The sequence below is a fragment of the Myxine glutinosa genome, chromosome 3 (assembly GCF_964187855.1).
Source record: "Myxine glutinosa chromosome 3, kmMyxGlut1.1, whole genome shotgun sequence".
In the NCBI taxonomy this organism is placed as follows: domain Eukaryota; kingdom Metazoa; phylum Chordata; class Myxini; order Myxiniformes; family Myxinidae; genus Myxine; species Myxine glutinosa.
In genome coordinates this window covers 36,119,793-36,138,726 of record NC_136263.1, presented here as the reverse complement: position 1 = coordinate 36,138,726, position 18,934 = coordinate 36,119,793, and the positions used below count along the sequence as shown (strand labels likewise).

General features: G+C 44.3%; 1 protein-coding gene across 1 annotated transcript in view; it reads right to left on the bottom strand.

The window, feature by feature from the left end:
* AACS (acetoacetyl-CoA synthetase) overlaps positions 1-18,934 on the bottom strand; it is a 71,020-nt gene that overhangs the window by 27,514 nt on the left and 24,572 nt on the right. The window contains exons 7-12 of the mRNA XM_078773880.1: positions 18,108-18,189; positions 17,599-17,785; positions 10,225-10,305; positions 9,701-9,825; positions 9,534-9,598; positions 8,590-8,712 (exon numbers count right to left, since the gene is read on the bottom strand). Coding sequence (XP_078630006.1) covers positions 8,590-8,712; positions 9,534-9,598; positions 9,701-9,825; positions 10,225-10,305; positions 17,599-17,785; positions 18,108-18,189 — 663 coding nt within the window. The remainder of the gene's footprint in view (positions 1-8,589; positions 8,713-9,533; positions 9,599-9,700; positions 9,826-10,224; positions 10,306-17,598; positions 17,786-18,107; positions 18,190-18,934) is intronic.

The window sequence follows — 18,934 nt, the reverse complement described above, 5'->3', positions numbered from 1 at the left end:
TTGTTTGTTCCCTCGGAGATTTCCTGATAAAACGTGTCCCTATATAAATGGACTGGGAATCAATGTGTTTTCAGGAAGGCTTGACGTGGCATGAGACTGGCTCTTGCTGTAGATGTCTTGGCTTCTTCCGGATCTGTATAAGTTGGTTTTTAATAAAGCTGCGTCATTTCAGGCTATTGTGGACTTCTTTTGCAAACGAAGAGCTGCTTCTTCACAACAGCACCAAACAAACATGGTGGAACACTCAAACACCCACCTTTATACCGTTCACCACTCCCCAACAAAACACACCAGATCATTCATACACACACATACACACACACCAACCAACCACCTACCCTTACAACATACACCACTCAACATACAAAAACACACACCCTCATGCAAAAATTCATTCATGCAAAAACACACACCCTCACCCACTCACTCACATACACAAAATAAGAAATAATAATAGTAACAAATTTTTTTTTTAAATAACACACACAACCAACCACCTACCTTTACCAACATGCACCACTCATGCAAACATGCAAAACCACACCCACTCATGACCCACTCCTGCCACACACACACACACACACACACACACACACACACACACACACACACACACACACACACACACACACACACACACACACACACACACACACACACACACACACACACACACACACACACACTACATATTTGCCTATTGTTTACTACTGTATGGTCACAAGACATATATTAAGAGTACTACTGCGATGTCGTCTGCCAATGTTTTTGTCCTGCATGTCATTCATATACAAGCTCCATTATGGACTTAGATAAAGGTAAAAATGAATAAACAAGAAGACGTCATGCAGAACACGATACTTGAAAAATCCACCCCTCCACCCCTAAAAAGGTTGACATAGATACATCAAATTGTCATTTTAATTAACCCTTTGAGTACGGATGACGTCCAGTGCCGCAACCCGTGAAGAAGTTTTGTGTACGGATGACATTACTACACGTCATCGACTATACCTATACATAGATCGTCAGTACGTGGTTGCATTCTCGTACCAAAATGCCAAATTAATCCCGTACCGGGGGTTCAATTTTCAAAGTCAATCGGATGAAAAATGGAGATTTAAGATATTTGACCTCCAGATGACCTTTGACCTCAAAATCAATAGGCTTCTCAATTGTGACGACCTCTAGAACTTAGTGAAGTTTCATGACAATGGGTTTAGAATTGTGAGCTACAGGCAAGTGGCAAACAGACAAACAAGAAGACGTTATGCAGAGCACGTTACTCGCAAAATCTGCCCACCCCCAAATAGTCCTTGAGCCAACCGGCCATATTTTGAAGTGAATGCTCCGGCGGGGGGAGTAATTCTCATTATGATTTTCCATTAGACCAATGTCTCAAGTGTCAGAAAAGGTGTGATGGACATCTGAGAACGGTAGCTTAGTGCCCGGATGGACGCCATCTTTGAAACCACCCAGCTCGAAAATGCCCATTTGGTGGGGTACATTGTTGCACGTGTATCTGGACTTCTATACTAGCTATCGATGTGCGGTTGACGACTAAATATACGTCCGATGTGTACCGTCTAAATAAAAAATAATATGAAGCATTTTGTTTTAGATTAATTATTATAAAAATCAATTATCGAAAAAAAATCATATATTTTTCAATATTTTATTATTAGACTTGTACTTTTTTAGTGAAACAACACTGGTATGATTTTCCAAATTATGCATTGTGCTACACCGTTTATCTGTCTATAAAAATAACTCAAAAACTAAAGCATATCATCCACCACGAGTTTACACAAAAAATATATGAAAAGGCATGCACTTTCCACAAACCGAAACTATGTCAGTTGGAATTTCCCGCCGATAATCAACCCACAGAACCCAGTGCCGAAAGTGACGTCAGTCTATTCTATATCTATATTCTATATTCTATATCTCAGTCTGAGATTTGTTGCGGTGACCTGATTAATTTCTGAGGGGGGGGGGGGGGGTGGGTGGCTTAAGAACTAAAAGTGAACATGTTAGATGGCGCCACATACAACTCTATTATAGAGTTGTATTGTGGCGCCATCTAACATGTTCACTGACTTGGATGAGTATGTCTATGTAAGCTGGCGAGCTTTTCGGATATCGGAGTAATCTAACGTCAGTCTTTTTGTTCTTTCAGCTGAGATGGCCGGTGTCGAGGCGAAACGGGCGAAGATTGAACCTGAGTCCGGAACGTGCATCCTGTGCAGCAAGAAGTCGCCACTCTCTGAACTAAGCAAGGCAGCGGGCAACAGTTCTTGGAAGACATTGTGTGACGCAGCCGCAGTTAGAAACTTTTATCCAATTCTAAAGCTAGTCCAAGAAGGCGCAGTTGAACTTCCTAATATTCCAATATTATACCATAGGGCTTGTAGATCAGACTTCACTCACAAAAACCACCTAGCTACTTTGACCAATGCAGCTAGAAGTTCTTCAGTTGATACTGGCGATGCGGTGCGACGGCGATCATCACGGGAAGAGACAGGATCAACTTCAACGGTCTACGATGATAAATGCATTTTTTGCCAGCGTGCTTCAAAATTCATAAAAGGCAGTCGTACCCGTGAAACAGTTGTCTTGGCTGTTGAACTTCGAGCAGATAAGACAATAAGAGATGCTGCGACAGCTCGCAATGATGAGAGAGTTTTGGCATTGACTACACGAGATATGGTTGCAGCTGAGGCTCACTACCACTTCTCCTGCTATAGAAACTACACACGGCCCCAAAAACCTCAAGTAGAAACTGACATTGAAGATAATATCGAGAAAAAAGAAATGATACGATGTATATTCAATTTCATTCGCACTGACTTGTTCTTGAACCCGAGGATTGTTCCAATAGTTGATGTTGCAACAGATATCCTGTCTTCAGATACATTTTCAGTTGATGTTCGTGACTCCATCAAGAAGAATCTGCAGCGCACATTACAAAGAGAGTTTGGAGAATCGCTCATCTTCTTCAATGTGAAACACCGTGTATACTTGATGCCCGATAATCTGACAAAGCGAGAGATTGCTGCAGAGTGCGTAAACCTGAAAGCAGAAGTGAAAGCATTTGAACGAACGGACGGTGAAAGTAACATTGTGCGTGCAGCTACTTCACTGCGACACCAGATCAAAGATGCTCATTACAATGAACGTTGGCCGCCTCAGCCAGCAGAACTCACTTCAGATTATGTGAAGATACCAGATTCTCTTCGTGTATTTCTGCATACTTTGATTTGCGGGAGTGGGGGTAGCTCTGCGCGTGCCGACACACTGGTATGGTCGATGGCTCAAGATATCATCAATGCTGTACACCGGGGTACCATCAGAACATCGAAGCATGTCCTACTTCCGTGGGTCATGAAAACGCTCACCGGTAATACAGAGGTCATCAGAATATTGAATCGACTCGGGCATGGATGTTCGTACACAGTTCTGGAAGAAATCGAGACAGCGCTATGCATAGACAAATTAGCAAGTGTGGAGAAAGATACAGTACCACTTCCGTCACATGTGCACCCTTCGGTCCCGACTGTATTAGCATTCGATAACATCGACAGGCTAGAGGAATCGCTGAGTGGTGGCGGAACATCGCATCGCGTCAACGGTATCATCGTCCAACCGAAGTCGCAGTCGTGTTTGCCGCCCCAACCTCCATCGGCAGTATCCAAAGCAGATAAGAAGCGATCTATCCCGTCATCCAGCGATTTAGTTCCAATATACAGCGGTGGGAAACGAGAGGGCCCACCTGCAATCAAGCCTGCAGATCTTTCTGACACTCTTGCAGGCGCAACATCCCTTGCGCAGCGCCGAAATCACGTATGGATTATGACTCGCATGCTGGAACCATGCGACCAGACAATCAGTTCGTGGACTGGTTTCAACATCATGACTAGAGATCGTGTTCAGGTGACGGAAGATGTAGTTGGCTACCTGCCGACTATAAACGCGCCTGCCACAGATATGGCAACAGTGCAAGAAATCCTCAGAGAAGCTCTGAACATCATGTCATCACTTCAGCTTGAGCGTATACCGGTGGTGCTAGACCAGGCACTATTTGCTAAGGCGACCGAAATAGCATGGAAAGATGTCGATCGATATGGAAGAATCGTGCTCATGATGGGGAACTTCCATACCATCTGTAACTTCATGTCGAGCATTGGGAAAATGTTTGGAGATGCAGGCCTTCGGGATGTAGCTGTTGAGTCAGGAGTAATCGCTGAAGGTTCCATCAACAGGGTTCTGGAAGGCAAGCAATACAACCGTGCTGTGCGACTCCACAAGTTGATGTACGAGGCACTAATGCGCATCATTTGGAAGGGCTTCCAGGTGTGGATAGAAAGCAATCATCCTGACAAGGAACCCCAGATTCGAAGCACTGACCTCAAAATTCGCAGCATCAAGGAGGATGTTTGCCACGAGACTCTCGCTGCTGCTCTCGATGATGATTCATGTGTACAGAGCTTTGACATGTTCGCGAAATACCTACATTTTCTGCGAACCAAACATGGAGACCTGGCTCGCTTCTGGATGATGTATATTGATATGGTAGAGACCCTGCTGGGGTTGATTCGTGCGGATAGAGAAGGCGACTGGATGCTTCACTTGGCTTGTGTCAGAAGAGTGATCCCTTGGTGTTTCGCAATGAACAAGGTGAACTATGCTAGATATCTACCAGTGTACTATGCACAGATGACGCAACTCCACGAAACATGCCCCGAGTTGTACAGGCATTTCAATCAAGGCTACTTCTCCGTACAGCTTAGACCAGGGAATCCATTTGCCAGAATCGCTGTTGATCAGACAACAGAAGAAACAGTAAACAAAGATACGCAAACAGCTGGAGGAACACGAGGTTTTAGTCTTCGACAAGGGGCTGTGTCACGATACTATCTAACTGCAGAAAATCGGGCTACTGCACTGAGGCAACTACGAGAAACTATCCTTGTGAATGGCAGCGACACATCTCACGCCAAGCACCCTGACTTGTCTACTTCTCGCATCAAACGTGATGAGTCTGGCGTCACAGCTATCTGTGATCTACTGGAAAATGACTGGACCAATCCATTCGCCGATGATCCGTCATGTCTTCTCAGTATATCTACCGGAGCGGCTGCGAGGGAGGACGTTTCCATTGACCTACTCAACACCCTGCAAAAGGGGGAAGCGGCGTATCAAAGCTTCCAGAAACGTCTTGAAGAGGGAACAGGCTTTCATGACACATTGAACAAGCTAAACTTGAAGACCTTTGGTAAGATCAAGCAGAAAGTTGTGAAGGGCACAAACAAGGAGATCGTCCTGAGAGCTGACAGACAACTGTTTGCCACCATGATACTCATCGCCAAGACAAGGAACCTCGACATGCAACTTGTCCTTTGTCACCCACTAGGGCCGTTACCATGGTCTTTGGCAAACGTTGATGGGGCAATGAAAAAAACGAACAAAGCTGCACTTGCGAAACACATGGAAGGTCTTGTGGAACCAGCCGAGAACGTTGACAAGCGAAGTGCAACAATAATTGATGCGATGGCTCTCATACAAAAGATGCATGGCGAGAACGACACGTTTGAAGAACTATCTGACCGCATCCTTGCTGCAGCGCTTCACGCTGGTCAAGGCAGTGAGCGCATCGATGTTGTCTTTGACACATACACAGAAGAATCCATCAAAGCAGCTGAGCGTGTGAACCGCGGTTCAAATGAAGGCATCAGTTTCAGCGAGATCAGACCCGCACACAAAATCATGAACTGGCGGCGTCTCCTTGCTTGCAGCCAGACAAAGGAGAAACTGGTTGTGTTTCTGGCGGAGTCGTGGAAACATGAAACAAATCGCGAAAAGCTAGGCAACAGAACACTGTATGTCACCTGTGGTGAAAAATGTCTGGTACTGACCCGCGATAGGTGGAAGTTGGTGCAAGCACTCGAATGTAGCCACGAGGAAGCAGACACGCGTATGTTTCTCCACGCAAAGCACGCCGCTACCCACTACAAGACGATCATCTTAGTGGCAGATGACACCGACGTTCTGATCATCAGTCTTCATCTCAGCAGAACCATCGATAGTCAGCTCTTCATCAGACGAGGAACAAAGGTTTGAGTCAGAATGATCGACGTTGGAAAGTTGGCTGCGGTATTGGGGTCTGGAGTTTGCAGTGCATTGCCAGGGCTTCATGCATGGAGCGGGTGTGACACTGTGAGTGCTCTGGCTAGCCAAGGAAAGATAAAGGCTTTGAAGCTTGTGCAAGCGAATGAGCTGTATCTTCAAGCATTCACAGATCTGGGATCTTCGTGGAATGTACCAACAGACGTCTTCAATAGCATTCAGGCCTTCACGTGTCAGCTGTACGCCAACAACACGAAGATCGTCGGTGTTAATTCGCTCCGTTATCACATGTTCTGTGCAAAGAAGGGCCAGATCGAATCTGGACAATTGCCGCCTTGTGAAGACTCCTTGATGCAGCATACGCTTAGGGCCAACTATCAGGCGGCTATCTGGCGACGCAGCCTTGAAAACCTACCAGACGTCCCAACACCATCAGCAGGACATGGTTGGGAACTCGATGATGGCGGTTCGCTCACAATCCGATGGATGGCGGGTCTACCAGCTCCAGATGTCGTCTTGAATCTCATCTCATGCACATGCAGAAGGACGTGTCGACCGTCAGATTGCTCCTGCATACTGAATGGGTTGAAGTGCACTGTTGTGTGTAAGCTGCAGGGATGCTCCAACATGGTGCAGGATGATGCTATCGTGGCTCAGGATGCCAATGACTCTGATGGCGACTCTGATGATTAACTTTGTGTGCACTGTATATTGTATAGCATATGTTGTTCTCTATTATAATGCAGGCCAAATTGCCTGAAAATCTTTATAGACAGATAAACGGTTTAGCAAAATGTATAATTTGGAAGATCATACCGGTGTTATTTGACTAAAACATGACATGTTCAATGATACCTCCGCTTGCTTATTAGGAATATACATTGTATGGTGTTAAAATCAGCTCCATACGTCTTTCCAAACTCTAGTAATGAATAATTAATATAATTGGCGGCCATTTTGAAATCCAAGATGGCCACCAAAGTGCAGATTTCCTATGTAACAATTTCCGCCTGCTTATTAGATATCGTATGGTGTTAAAATCCTCTCCGTACGACATTCCTAACTTGCGTTATCGTCAGAATAGATAATGCCAGCGGCGGCCTAAGTCATTTTATGCCTCTTTACATTTATTTGTTGTAAACTCGTGGTGGATGATATGTTTTAGTTTTTGAGTTATTTTTATAGACAGATAAACGGTGTAGCACAATGCATAATTTGGAAAATCATACCAGTGTTGTTTCACTAAAAAAAGTACAAGTCTAATAATAAAATATTGAAAAATATATGATTTTTTTTCGATAATTGATTTTTATAATAATTAATCTAAAACAAAATGCTTCATATTATTTTTTATTTAGACGGTACACATCGGACGTATATTTAGTCGTCAACCGCACATCGATAGCTAGTATAGAAGTCCAGATACACGTGCAACAATGTACCCCACCAAATGGGCATTTTCGAGCTGGGTGGTTTCAAAGATGGCGTCCATCCGGGCACTAAGCTACCGTTCTCAGATGTCCATCACACCTTTTCTGACACTTGAGACATTGGTCTAATGGAAAATCATAATGAGAATTACTCCCCCCGCCGGAGCATTACTTTTGGTCTGGCTCAAGGACTAAAAAAGGTTTCCATTGATCCAGCAAATTGTCCATTTCATCAAGATTAAAATTGACGATCTTGATCAAAGCTCGGGTCAATAGGATGAAAAGTGATGATTTTTCAGATGAAAATTGATGATTTTAGAAGTTTGACTTCGAGTTGACCTCTGACCTTTTGACCTCAAAAATAGTTGCTTTCCTTATTCAGTGAGGCACTATGCAAATGCTGTCAAATTTTCAAGTCAATGGGATGAAAATTGATGATTTGTCAGATGAAAATCGATGCTTTTGGAAGTTTGACCTTGAATTGGGCTTTAACCTTTTGACCTCAAAAATAGTTGGTTTTCCAATTTAGTGACTCATTATTATGGCATCAAGCCATAATATGGCAACCCCTATATACAAATGCTGTTCAATTTTCAAGTCAATCGGATGAAAAATGGCGATTTTCGAAATTTGACCTCCAGATGACCTTTTACCTCAAAATCAATCGGCTTCTCAATTGTGACGTCCTCTACAACTTGGTGAAGTTTCATGACGAACAGTTTAGAATTGTGACCTGTAGGCGAGTGACAAACAGACAGAATAACAAACGCAACCGACCAATATACTTGAAAAATCTTCGATTTTGCAAGTAATAAAAACACGGCCAGGATATTCTGGATTTATGTATATTGTCCAATATTTTCTTGAACTCGGAGGAAGAAAAGCAATGTCATTGGCTAATTTCCCAGCTTGCAATGGGTGCCCATAATTAGTCAAAGCATGGGAGAGCGGTGCGATCAATGTAAAGTTTTGACATTTCCATCTGAAGGTACGTATACTCGAGTTGATTTGTAAAGATCTGTGTTTACTTTACCTGAAATGGACACCAACTGCACATCCGATTTCACCTCGTTGTACACGTAGTTGAATGACCGAGCAGGTAGCACCGAGCCAGTCGATAGAATGGTGTGGAGGCTCTGAAGTTTGTGTGTCTGCACTGCTCACTCACATGCATAAAAAGATGAGCCACACCACTTCGTCTATAGTGCCTCACTCGCGTGCCTCAGCCAAAAGCTTCACCCACACACGCCCCTCAGCCAAAAGCTTCACCCACACACACCCCTCAGCCAAAAGCTTCACCCACACACACCCCTCAGCCAAAAGCTTCACCCACACACACCCCTCAGCCAAAAGCTTCACCCACACACACCCCTCAGCCAAAAGCTTCACCCACACACGCCCCTCAGCCAAAAGCTTCACCCACACACACCCCTCAGCCAAAAGCTTCACCCACACACACCCCTCAGCCAAAAGCTTCACCCACACACACCCCTCAGCCAAAAGCTTCACCCACACACGCCCCTCAGCCAAAAGCTTCACCCACACACACCCCTCAGCCAAAAGCTTCACCCACACACACCCCTCAGGCAAAAGCTTCACCCACACACACCCCTCAGCCAAAAGCTTCACCCACACACGCCCCTCAGCCAAAAGCTTCACCCACACACCTCTCAGCCAAAAGCTTCACCCACACACGCCCCTCAGCCAAAAGCTTCACCCACACACCCCTCAGCCAAAAGCTTCACCCACACACACCCCTCAGCCAAAAGCTTCACCCACACACCCCTCAGCCAAAAGCTTCACCCACACACCCCTCAGCCAAAAGCTTCACCCACACACGCCCCTCAGCCAAAAGCTTCACCCACACACCCCTCAGCCAAAAGCTTCACCCACACACACCCCTCAGCCAAAAGCTTCACCCACACACGCCCCTCAGCCAAAAGCTTCATCCATATGTGTACCTCATTTATTACTCACTTGGCCTATGCCCATCCTCCTCAAGAAGAGACAGTAACTTTGGACTCACACCGAGCACTGTCACTCTGTGGAAAGGGAGAGAACAAAATTAACAAAAAGGTTTTAAAAAGACCCCAATTAGAGCAACACTGAGGATTTTGGGGATGCGATTAAAATGCAAAGTTCACCCCAGCTGATCGACCAGGTCAAGAAGTGAGCTTGGTGATGGCACAAGGGGAGACCCATCGTACAAAAGAACAGATGCACCGACAGAAATGGCAGCAATCAGCCAGTTCCACATCATCCATCCTGTCTAGAGAAAGAGGGGAGGCATCAAGGAAAGTCAGCGAAACAAACAAACACCCAAAAACATTGCTGAAAGAATGAGAAATAGTGAGATAACGAACAAAGAGAAGAAAAATAAAAGAGATGGCGAGGAAGGAAAATAGTGAGATTAAGGAAATAAACAAAAGAAAGAAAAGAAAGAAAGACAGTGAAGGGGGGAGGGGGGGGGGATGGTCAGGGGCAGGAGGGGGAGATGAAGGAGAACAAATCTCCACAGCACAGAACCACAAGTTACTACCTAACGGTGCATGCATTTTGAGGTAGATTTTCAAATGTTTACATCAATACCAAACAAAGAAGAGAGCAAAAGAAAGAGAAAAGGAAAGCCAAAGTAAAAAGCAAGAAGGTAATGAGGCCAGCGACCTACTGTGGTATAGAAACACATGAGATCGCTTGTGCCCAACTCTCCCTGGAGTAGATGCTCTTCCATCTGCTTTATCAGAACACCCTGATGGAGATCAAATGGAGTTCAGGAGTACACATAAAAGGGACAAAGAGGGAGAGAATTGGAACAAGAAACATCAACCAAAAATGAATGCAAGATGGCAGAATGTCCTCCTGTAGCATAATCCTCTCAAATTGAAGATATTCTCGTCTATACTCTATGAAAGCATCTCCTATGATTGATAAAGAAAACACAAGGCAAAGTTTAAAAACAGAGAGCAACTACATATTATACTTTTTCATACAAGATCAGGACTCATGGAAAAGTGACGTCACAGATGGCAAAAAGACAATGAACTGGGAGTGGAGCAACAGTTGGACACAACAAGCAAGGAGATGAACGAACAGGAAAAAAAGAGGGGGGAGAGAGAGAGAGAGCAAGAGGAGGGTAGCAAACATAGTGACCTGCGAGTAAAAGGGTTGTGTTAGGTGAGGTATGGTTAATGTTATCATTGTCGGGGGAAAAAATGCATCATTGAACATCATCGTTCCTCCACTACGCAGTCAACAGGTTGCACTCAATGGAGCCCTGTCTTCCTCGTTCTGAGTGGAGGCTGGAGTTCCCCAGAGTAGAGCGTTGGGACCAGTCTTGTCCATAAATATATATATATATATATATATATATATATATATATATCTTCCTTTTTGAAGACAAATTCCACAGTGTTGTACAGTAACACTGTATTCTATGGCGAGGCAAACCGAACCTGCACCACTCCCTACTGATCTGGAATTCATTAGATGCTAGTTTGATAAATGGAATCCTGGAAAATCCTGGAAAATCCTGGAAAATCCATCCTTCAATCCTGGAAAATCTCACGGTCTCCCCCTGTCGCTCTGGCAGGATTGTCAAAATAACCCACCTGTCAATTTCCATGGTCAACCTCTGGAAAAGGATCAGTCTCTTGAGCTGGTATGCCTCACCATGAGCCATGACTTCTCCCGGGCCAACCACATAGCAAAGCTGGCTTCCAAAGCCTTCCTGTTTGCTTATTCCTTTGCCAATCATGCCCAATTGCTGCCTCACTACCCCCACTGTCAATTTAACATTGCTCTTCCATGAGCCTCGGTGTGTGAAGCCTCGAATACTTCATCGAATTTCCCTTTGATTTCTGTGATGATAGCAGTCAGCTTCGTAATTGGATGCAAAACACATGCGATATCACAAGCACTTCGGTTGATGGTGGACAAGGTTTCTTTCACACGAGTGATCCAGATATTCACCGAGTTGCATTCTTGGTTAATAGTACAAATCTTTTTTCATAAAACGATACAAAACAAATTGTTTTTTTTGGGAAAATCACATGACATCGTTTCTCTTTGCTTTTGCAATTTATCTTGCATTACCTTTAAAAAAGTGGAGTACCCACCCTATGGGTGATCTTGTTCCAAGTGTGCAACACCTTCTGACGCTTCCCTTTACTTTAGCGGTGTATAGGCAATAGACCGCTGCCTCGGGCGCTCTCAAAAAGAAAATTAACCCAGGTTACATATATGAAGTGAAAACATGCGTACTACTTATGTGCATCCATCATACGTTGTGGTCATATATCTCGGATAATTCCAATTCCCACACCCCTTGCATTTTTTTTCTTCAAAACTTGATGGAATCAAACAAAACTTGCATTTGCACATGCACAACCAGGCCAGGGTGCCCTCATTAATCCATAAAAGTTGCAGCTTCCTTGGCCAAATTCGCTCGGAGTAGATCACACATACATACATACAGTTGTGGCCAAAAATATTGGCACCCTTGCGCTTTTTTCAAATAATGCACCATTTATTCCAGAAAATTGTTGAAATAAAAAAATCTATTGGTATCCACATTTGTATTTCTTTGGTTTGCAGTGGAACAAAACAAACAAAGCTGAAAAAAATACTAAATCTCAGCTTATTCCACACAGAAATCCTAAAATGGCCCGGACAATATTATTGGCACCTTTTAGAAGTTGTTAGAAATAAATAGATTTCAAGCAGGTGGGTCTCCTGTACTTTGGAATTGAACTCACCTGTGGTGAGTTGCAGGTGCCTGCAATATGAAAATCACTCATTCAACGAGTTTGAATGGAGAAAAGGAGTCATTCTGCTGTTTTGTGTCACTGTATGTACTGCAATGAGCATGGACAAAAGAATGAAAACCAGAGAATTGTATGAGGATGTCAGATACAAGAACATTGTAGCTAAGCATGGACAATCTCACGGCTACAACTCCATCTTCAGAGACCTTGATGTTCCTGTGTCCACCGTACGCAATGTTATCAGGAAGTTTAAGTCCCATGCCACTGTAGCCAATCTCCCTGGACGTGGCCGCAAGAGAAAACCTGATCGAAGATTGCAGTGCAGGATTGTTCAAATGGTTGAGAAAGCAGCTCGATCAACTGCCAAACAGATTCAAGCTGATCTTCATACACAAGGTACAACAGTTTCAACTTGCACCATCCGTCGCCAACTCAATGAAAGGGGTTCTATGGTAGGAGACCCAGGAGGACCCCACTGCTGAGAGAGAGACATAAAAAAGCCCGACTCGAGTTTGCCAAAACACACCTGAACAAGCCATAATCCTTCTGGGAGAATGTCCTGTGGACAGATGAGACCAAATTAGAGCTTTTTGGTGAAGCACATCATCTCTGTGTTTACAGAAAACAAAATGAAGCCTTCAAAGAAAAGAACACCTTCCGTACAGTCAAACATGGAGGAGGTCGAGTGTTGTTTTGGGGTTGCTGTGCTGCCTCTGGCAATGGGTGCCTTGAATGTGTGCATGGCATCATTAAATCAGGAGATTACCGAGGCATTTTGGAGCACACTGTTCAACCCAGTGTCAGAAAGCTGGGTCTCCGTCAAAGGTCATGGGCCTTGCAGCAGGACAATGACCCCAAGCACACTTCAATAATCACCCAGGAATGGTTCAAGACAAAATACTGGACTTTTGTGAAGTGGCCAGCAATGAGTCCAGATCTAAATCCCAACTCCTGTGGGGAGATCTGAAAACAGCAGTTGGGAGAAGGCACCCTTCAAATCTGGGAGAACAGTAGCAGTTTGCACAAGACGATTGGGCCAAACTGCCAGGAGAGAGGTGTAGGAAGCTCATTCATGGCTATAGGAAGCGCTTAACTGCAGTTATTTTGTCCAAAGGCTGTGCTACCAAATATTAGGTGTCAATAGTCTAGGGTGTCAATAATTTTGTCAATGCCATTTCTTTTTATTTTCTGATTTAAAAGGATATATTCAGTTCTGAATCAAAAACAAAGTTTCTGTAATATTAACAGTGAAATAAAGAATTGTGGAGACCAAATACTTTTGTCAATTTCAACTTCTTTTTGGAAAAAATTGTGTTATTTGAAAAAAGTGCAAGGGTGCCAAGATTTTTGGCCACAACTGTACATACATACATACTGTTACATTTGTGGGGGTAGTAATTTATGATAGGTGAAGGAATCTCATAGTAAAGGTAGGATTGTATAATTATAGCACAGACCGTGGACGCGTCGGAGAAATCTCGATGTATTTAAATAGGGAGACTGTTGCTTAAGATTGTTTTTGTGTCTTCACACGAAGGGTGAAGCTGTGATAATGTTAGGGATTACGGTTAGTTTTCCCCAGTACGTGATATTCCCTCTGTGATCTTTCCCTACGTTTTACATCTACAATCAGGCCGGCCATGAAAACCTCTGTTTAAACAACAACAACAACCGCCGACAAAGGTCAAGCAAACAGGTTCCCAAACTAAGCCCCGCCTACAGGACCTAATAAGGAAAAAGGCCCCCCCGGAGTGGTACGAAGGGCGTGGAAGAGAAGGCCGTGAGGCCACGCCCCAAGCTTTGCGATTGGTCGGGGTGATGTCAGAGCAAGAAGCTTCGAGAGGGAGTGGGAGGAGGAAGAGCGCATCTCTCTCAGGTGGCTTGGTTAGTTCTTGCTCGGTGGGTGCGCTTGTGAGGAGAGCTTTTGGAGTTTTTGTGGGAACTTTGGCAAAATCAGGAGGAGGAGGTGTTGTTGGTCTGTGGTTCTCTTCGGGGGAGCTGGGAGCCGCGTTGTGCTTGCTGGCAGGAATTGAGGACGTTTTTGACTGCCGCTTCACAGCTCGATGCGCTCGCGTGATTGACCGGCGCCATTTTGAGGCGCTTCAACGCATGGTCCTTTCGTCGACCGACCTCACCAGTTTCAACAGCCATCAAGCTCCTAAAAGTCCTTGTTGAGGCCAAAGCTGAGTGCCGGTAAAAAGGGAGGATTTTCTTTTCATTTACCTTTCCCTTTGTGTATGTATTTGAGTCTGTATGTGAGGTACCTCAATTAAAATTTTAGTTTTTACCGCAACATTAATTTTGACATTTTCATCTTGGATTTATTTTCGTTAAATTATTTGTTCAATTTACTGTCGTGTTTATTCGTTGTGGTTTTGGTATACACCTGTGTGCTTTCATCAGGTAAATGCTTTGTTTCCTTCAATCCGCGCGCCATTTTCAGGCAGCTGCCTTGGGAGTAAAAACCGTCCCGGCTATTCATCCAAGGCTGGTCTTCACTAGCAAAGGCCAGGACAACACATACATACAAGATTGGGGTGGTGGGGATTATACATTTTAAAAGAAAGAAGGTGCTTCTAACCAGAAAAACCTTTCTGGTTTGAAGCCCCTTCTTTCTTGAAAAAAATAAAATAAAATACAGACATACATATATACATACATACATTTGCTCCATCTATAACTAAATTTTGATCTGTCTTTCTGCCTGTCTGTGTGTGTGTGTGTTATATATACACTCCTACACCTCTGCACAGATTCGGATCAATATTGTCAGAGGTAAACGGTTGTACCGGCCAGGTTTTAGCAGAGTTAGCGGCTCCTTCGACCACCGACAAACCCCCAAGAGAAACGATATGGTATACTTCCTTGCTGTTGCAGTTGGTTTGAATAGCGCCATCTTTGGTGAAGTTGAGCGCTACAGGATGGATTGAATTTCCCCAGACAACTGTCTCAATGTCATCTTACGTGGTTATTCTCACCACTACCATGGCTAGCTTTTCCCATCACTGGGGACGGGTACTTTTACTAGTTATATATAATAGATTAGTTGATCCAGATTCCATGGACAAAAGGTCAGGGATGACCTTTTGATGATGAAGGTGAACGTTCCACTTATGATGTGTTTATCAGCAAGCCACATAGAGTTAGTATCGCGAAAAAAAAAGTGCTCCATCTATTGTAAAAACATTAGGTAAAAAAATAACGGTTTTGTTGATTGACTTTTCATGTAAGGGTAATTAAAGCATTAATTATGCAACAAAATTAATGTTGCCTCTAAATCCTCTGTCCCAAACCCATCCCTCTCTGTACCCACCATACCCAGTCGTACCCAGCTGCTCCTGGACTCTGTGTCCTTTCCTCCTGACAAGGTGGAAAAGTTTCTGTCAACCCTCGACTCGGATTCTGCAACTGGACCTGACGGCATCAGCCCATGGGTCCTAAAATCCTGTTCTTCCACTCTTTCACTCCCTCTCTCTGTTCTCTTCACCCTCTCTTTTGCTCAAGGTCATCTTCCATCTGCTTGGAAATCTGCCAACATCACCGCTTTGCACAAAAAAGGTGCAAAAACAGATCCCAGCAACTACAGACCAATCAGCCTTCTCCCAATTATCAGCAAAGTCATGGAATCCATCATTGCTTCAGATAGGAAATCTTTCCTCTTCTCCAATGGCTTGATCTCTGATCATCAATTTGGTTTCAGACCTGGACACTCTACTCTGGACATGCTGCTTCTGCTTTCTCAACAATGGATGGAGGTCCTCAATGCCAAACAGGAAATTAGAGCAGTCTCCCTTGACATATCACGTGCCTTCGATACGGTCTGGCACCCCGCTCTGCTCACCAAACTCTCCTCTTTTGGTATCAATGGAAATCTCCACGCATGGCTGGCGGACTTCCTCTCTAGTCGTAGTCAACGTGTGGCCCTGAATGGGTTTCTCTCATCTCCTCTTCCTGTTCAGGCTGGAGTTCCACAAGGCAGTGTTCTGGGCCCTGTGCTTTTTCTGGTCTTCATCAATGATCTCTCTGACTCTCTTGAAAATCCTCTGTATCTCTTTGCTGATGACTCTACTCTCTGTCACTCCATTCTTCATCCCTCAGATCGGCAGTCTGCTGCCTCCTCACTCTCTGCACACCTGGACAAAATCACAGACTGGGCAAACAAGTGGAACATGTCTTTCAATCCTGACAAATCTCACACTCTTACGATGTCTCTCCGAAAAGACCGACTGGACAACCCTCCCATCCACTTTCTGAATAATCCTCTCCAAGAAGTTCTGTCACTCAAGCTTTTGGGTCTCACTATCTGCCATGATCTTTCCTGGGAAAACCACATTTCAAATCTGGCCTCCAAAGCCAGTCGCCGACTGGGCATCCTCCGTCGTGCAAAGTCCTTCCTTGGCACACCTGAGCTCCTCACCACATACAAGGCTTTCATCCGCAGCTCAATGGAATACTGCTCTCCCCTCTGGGCTGGTGCTCCTGCCTCACACCTAGCTCGTCTTCACGCTGTTGAAACCAAAGCATTCAGAATCATTGGAATCTCCTGCGATGAAGCTAACTCCAAGGGCCTCTCACTCACTCACCGCAGGCAGGTTGGTGGTCTTTCCATCTTCTACCGACTCCTCTCTGGCCTTGCCCCCCCCAGCTCTCTCTGGACTCTGTCCCGCAAATATTCCTAGAGGTCGCACAAGATCTGCCTGCAACCCTCTTATGGTCAAACTGCCAAAATCAAGACTCTCTGCTCACCTTCACTCCTTCATTCCTCTCTTCTCCCGCCTCTGGAACAAACTCCCTCACTCTCTTCAATCCCACTCCACCCTCCAGGTCTTTAAAACTGCTGTTCACCACCATCTCTTATCTTCCCCCATCCAAAAGCTTGATCTTTTCTACCCCCGCTAATTTCACCCCAATTCCACTTTTTTGAAATACCAACTTCTGTCCTGGAAGTCCTTGGTGTCCTTGTGTTTTATACTTCTCCCTCCACCCCCCCCCCCCCCTCCCCACGCCTCCTCCCCCCAAGCCCTCTCCCTTCCACACATCTCCCTGCTCTCAAATGTTGTGTTTGTGTGTTTCCCTTCCCCTTCTCTCCCCATCTTGTTTTCCGCTCCCTCTTTTTGTGTGTTTTGTTTGTTTGGTTGATTTGTTTGTGAAGTAAATGTTAGCTCTTTCACGAGCCTCGATTCCGTATACAAAAAAAAAAAAGAAAAAAAAAAAAAAGGTGTGGCATCAGTCTTGTTGTTATAATCAATTCAAATTTCCAATTTCATTACAATTCTCACCCCGACGGAATGTACAAGTCCCTTCGGTGCACCCGTTGTTCCTGATGTGAAGGCGATGAGAAGCGGGCAAGAAAAGGGCAACTGTTCAAATGTCAACTCCACGTCAGCTGTTTCGTCCACTCCATTTCCTTCCCCATTTACAATTTCTCTGTTCTTTCCAAATGCAATGAAATCTTCAAGAAACACACTGAAATGAAAAAAGAGATGGGAAGAAGAAGATAAATCAAGGTTCGAACCGAAATCTGAAAAAAAAAAACCCATGGCATGGGGCAAGCAAGGAAATGGAGTTACGATAGCCAAAAGTCAAACATTAAAGGACGGAAAAAAAAATCAGGAAAAACAGTTGGTGCTAAAGAGGTGTTTGGCATTGAAGTGTTGTTGTTATTGGTGTGAATGAGGGGAAGTGGAAAATCGTGAAAGGATGTCTGAATGGATACAAACACAGCTGGAAAGTTTTAATACAGGAAGAGAAGTTTGTAAAATCTGGAAAACAAAGAAACAACAGAGACCTGTGTAGAATTTGAGAGATGTCGATGTTTCCCCTTGATTCCACGTGTGGAGTGATAACGACATGTTGAAGACTGGGAAGGTCTGGGTTTGGATGGTGGGGAGAGGTGAAGACAACAAGGAAATAGAACCATGAACAACCAACTGTCCTACAAGTTCCATCATTTGGGTGGTATAATAGGTTTAAAGGTGTTTGTCACAAAATAGGTCACTTTTGTGTCGGCTTGTATCACATTGATCATCATTTTTTAGTTGGATTAACACTCGATCCCAATATTATTCCCAATCTGTCCTGATCTCAATCTTATTGAACTAGTGTTACTGTAGACCGCCGGGTGGAATCGAACTTAAATCCTCCACCAGCATGATCACCAATTTAGAGATGGACCGTCGAAAGAGACCACGTGCCGTCCGCCGGGAAAGCCGGATAGAACTGTTTTCGGCATACAGAAAGTTAATGAGGATCTGTCGCTCTGATAGGTTCCTCATTTATCATGATACAGTGGGCTGAGCAATCCCCGAGGAACCATTTTCACGATTTGAAACCCACTATCGGGTTAATGCGGCGTCAATTTCCCACGGCCATGCTGCTTTTCACCCACTCCGGGGTTAATAGCCCAAAGACGGTGAACCGACCGACTTAATGGATTTATTGGATTTAAGGAAGTGCAATGAGAATGGGCAAACGTGTCGACACTTAACTATAAATACTTCATTGGGAACACAAGACCACATCCACATGCAATCATTTATGTGGGACTGAGAAGAATCTTGACTTTATAGAATACAAAAGAAAAAGAGGACAGCTTTGAAATAGAGTTAAAACTAT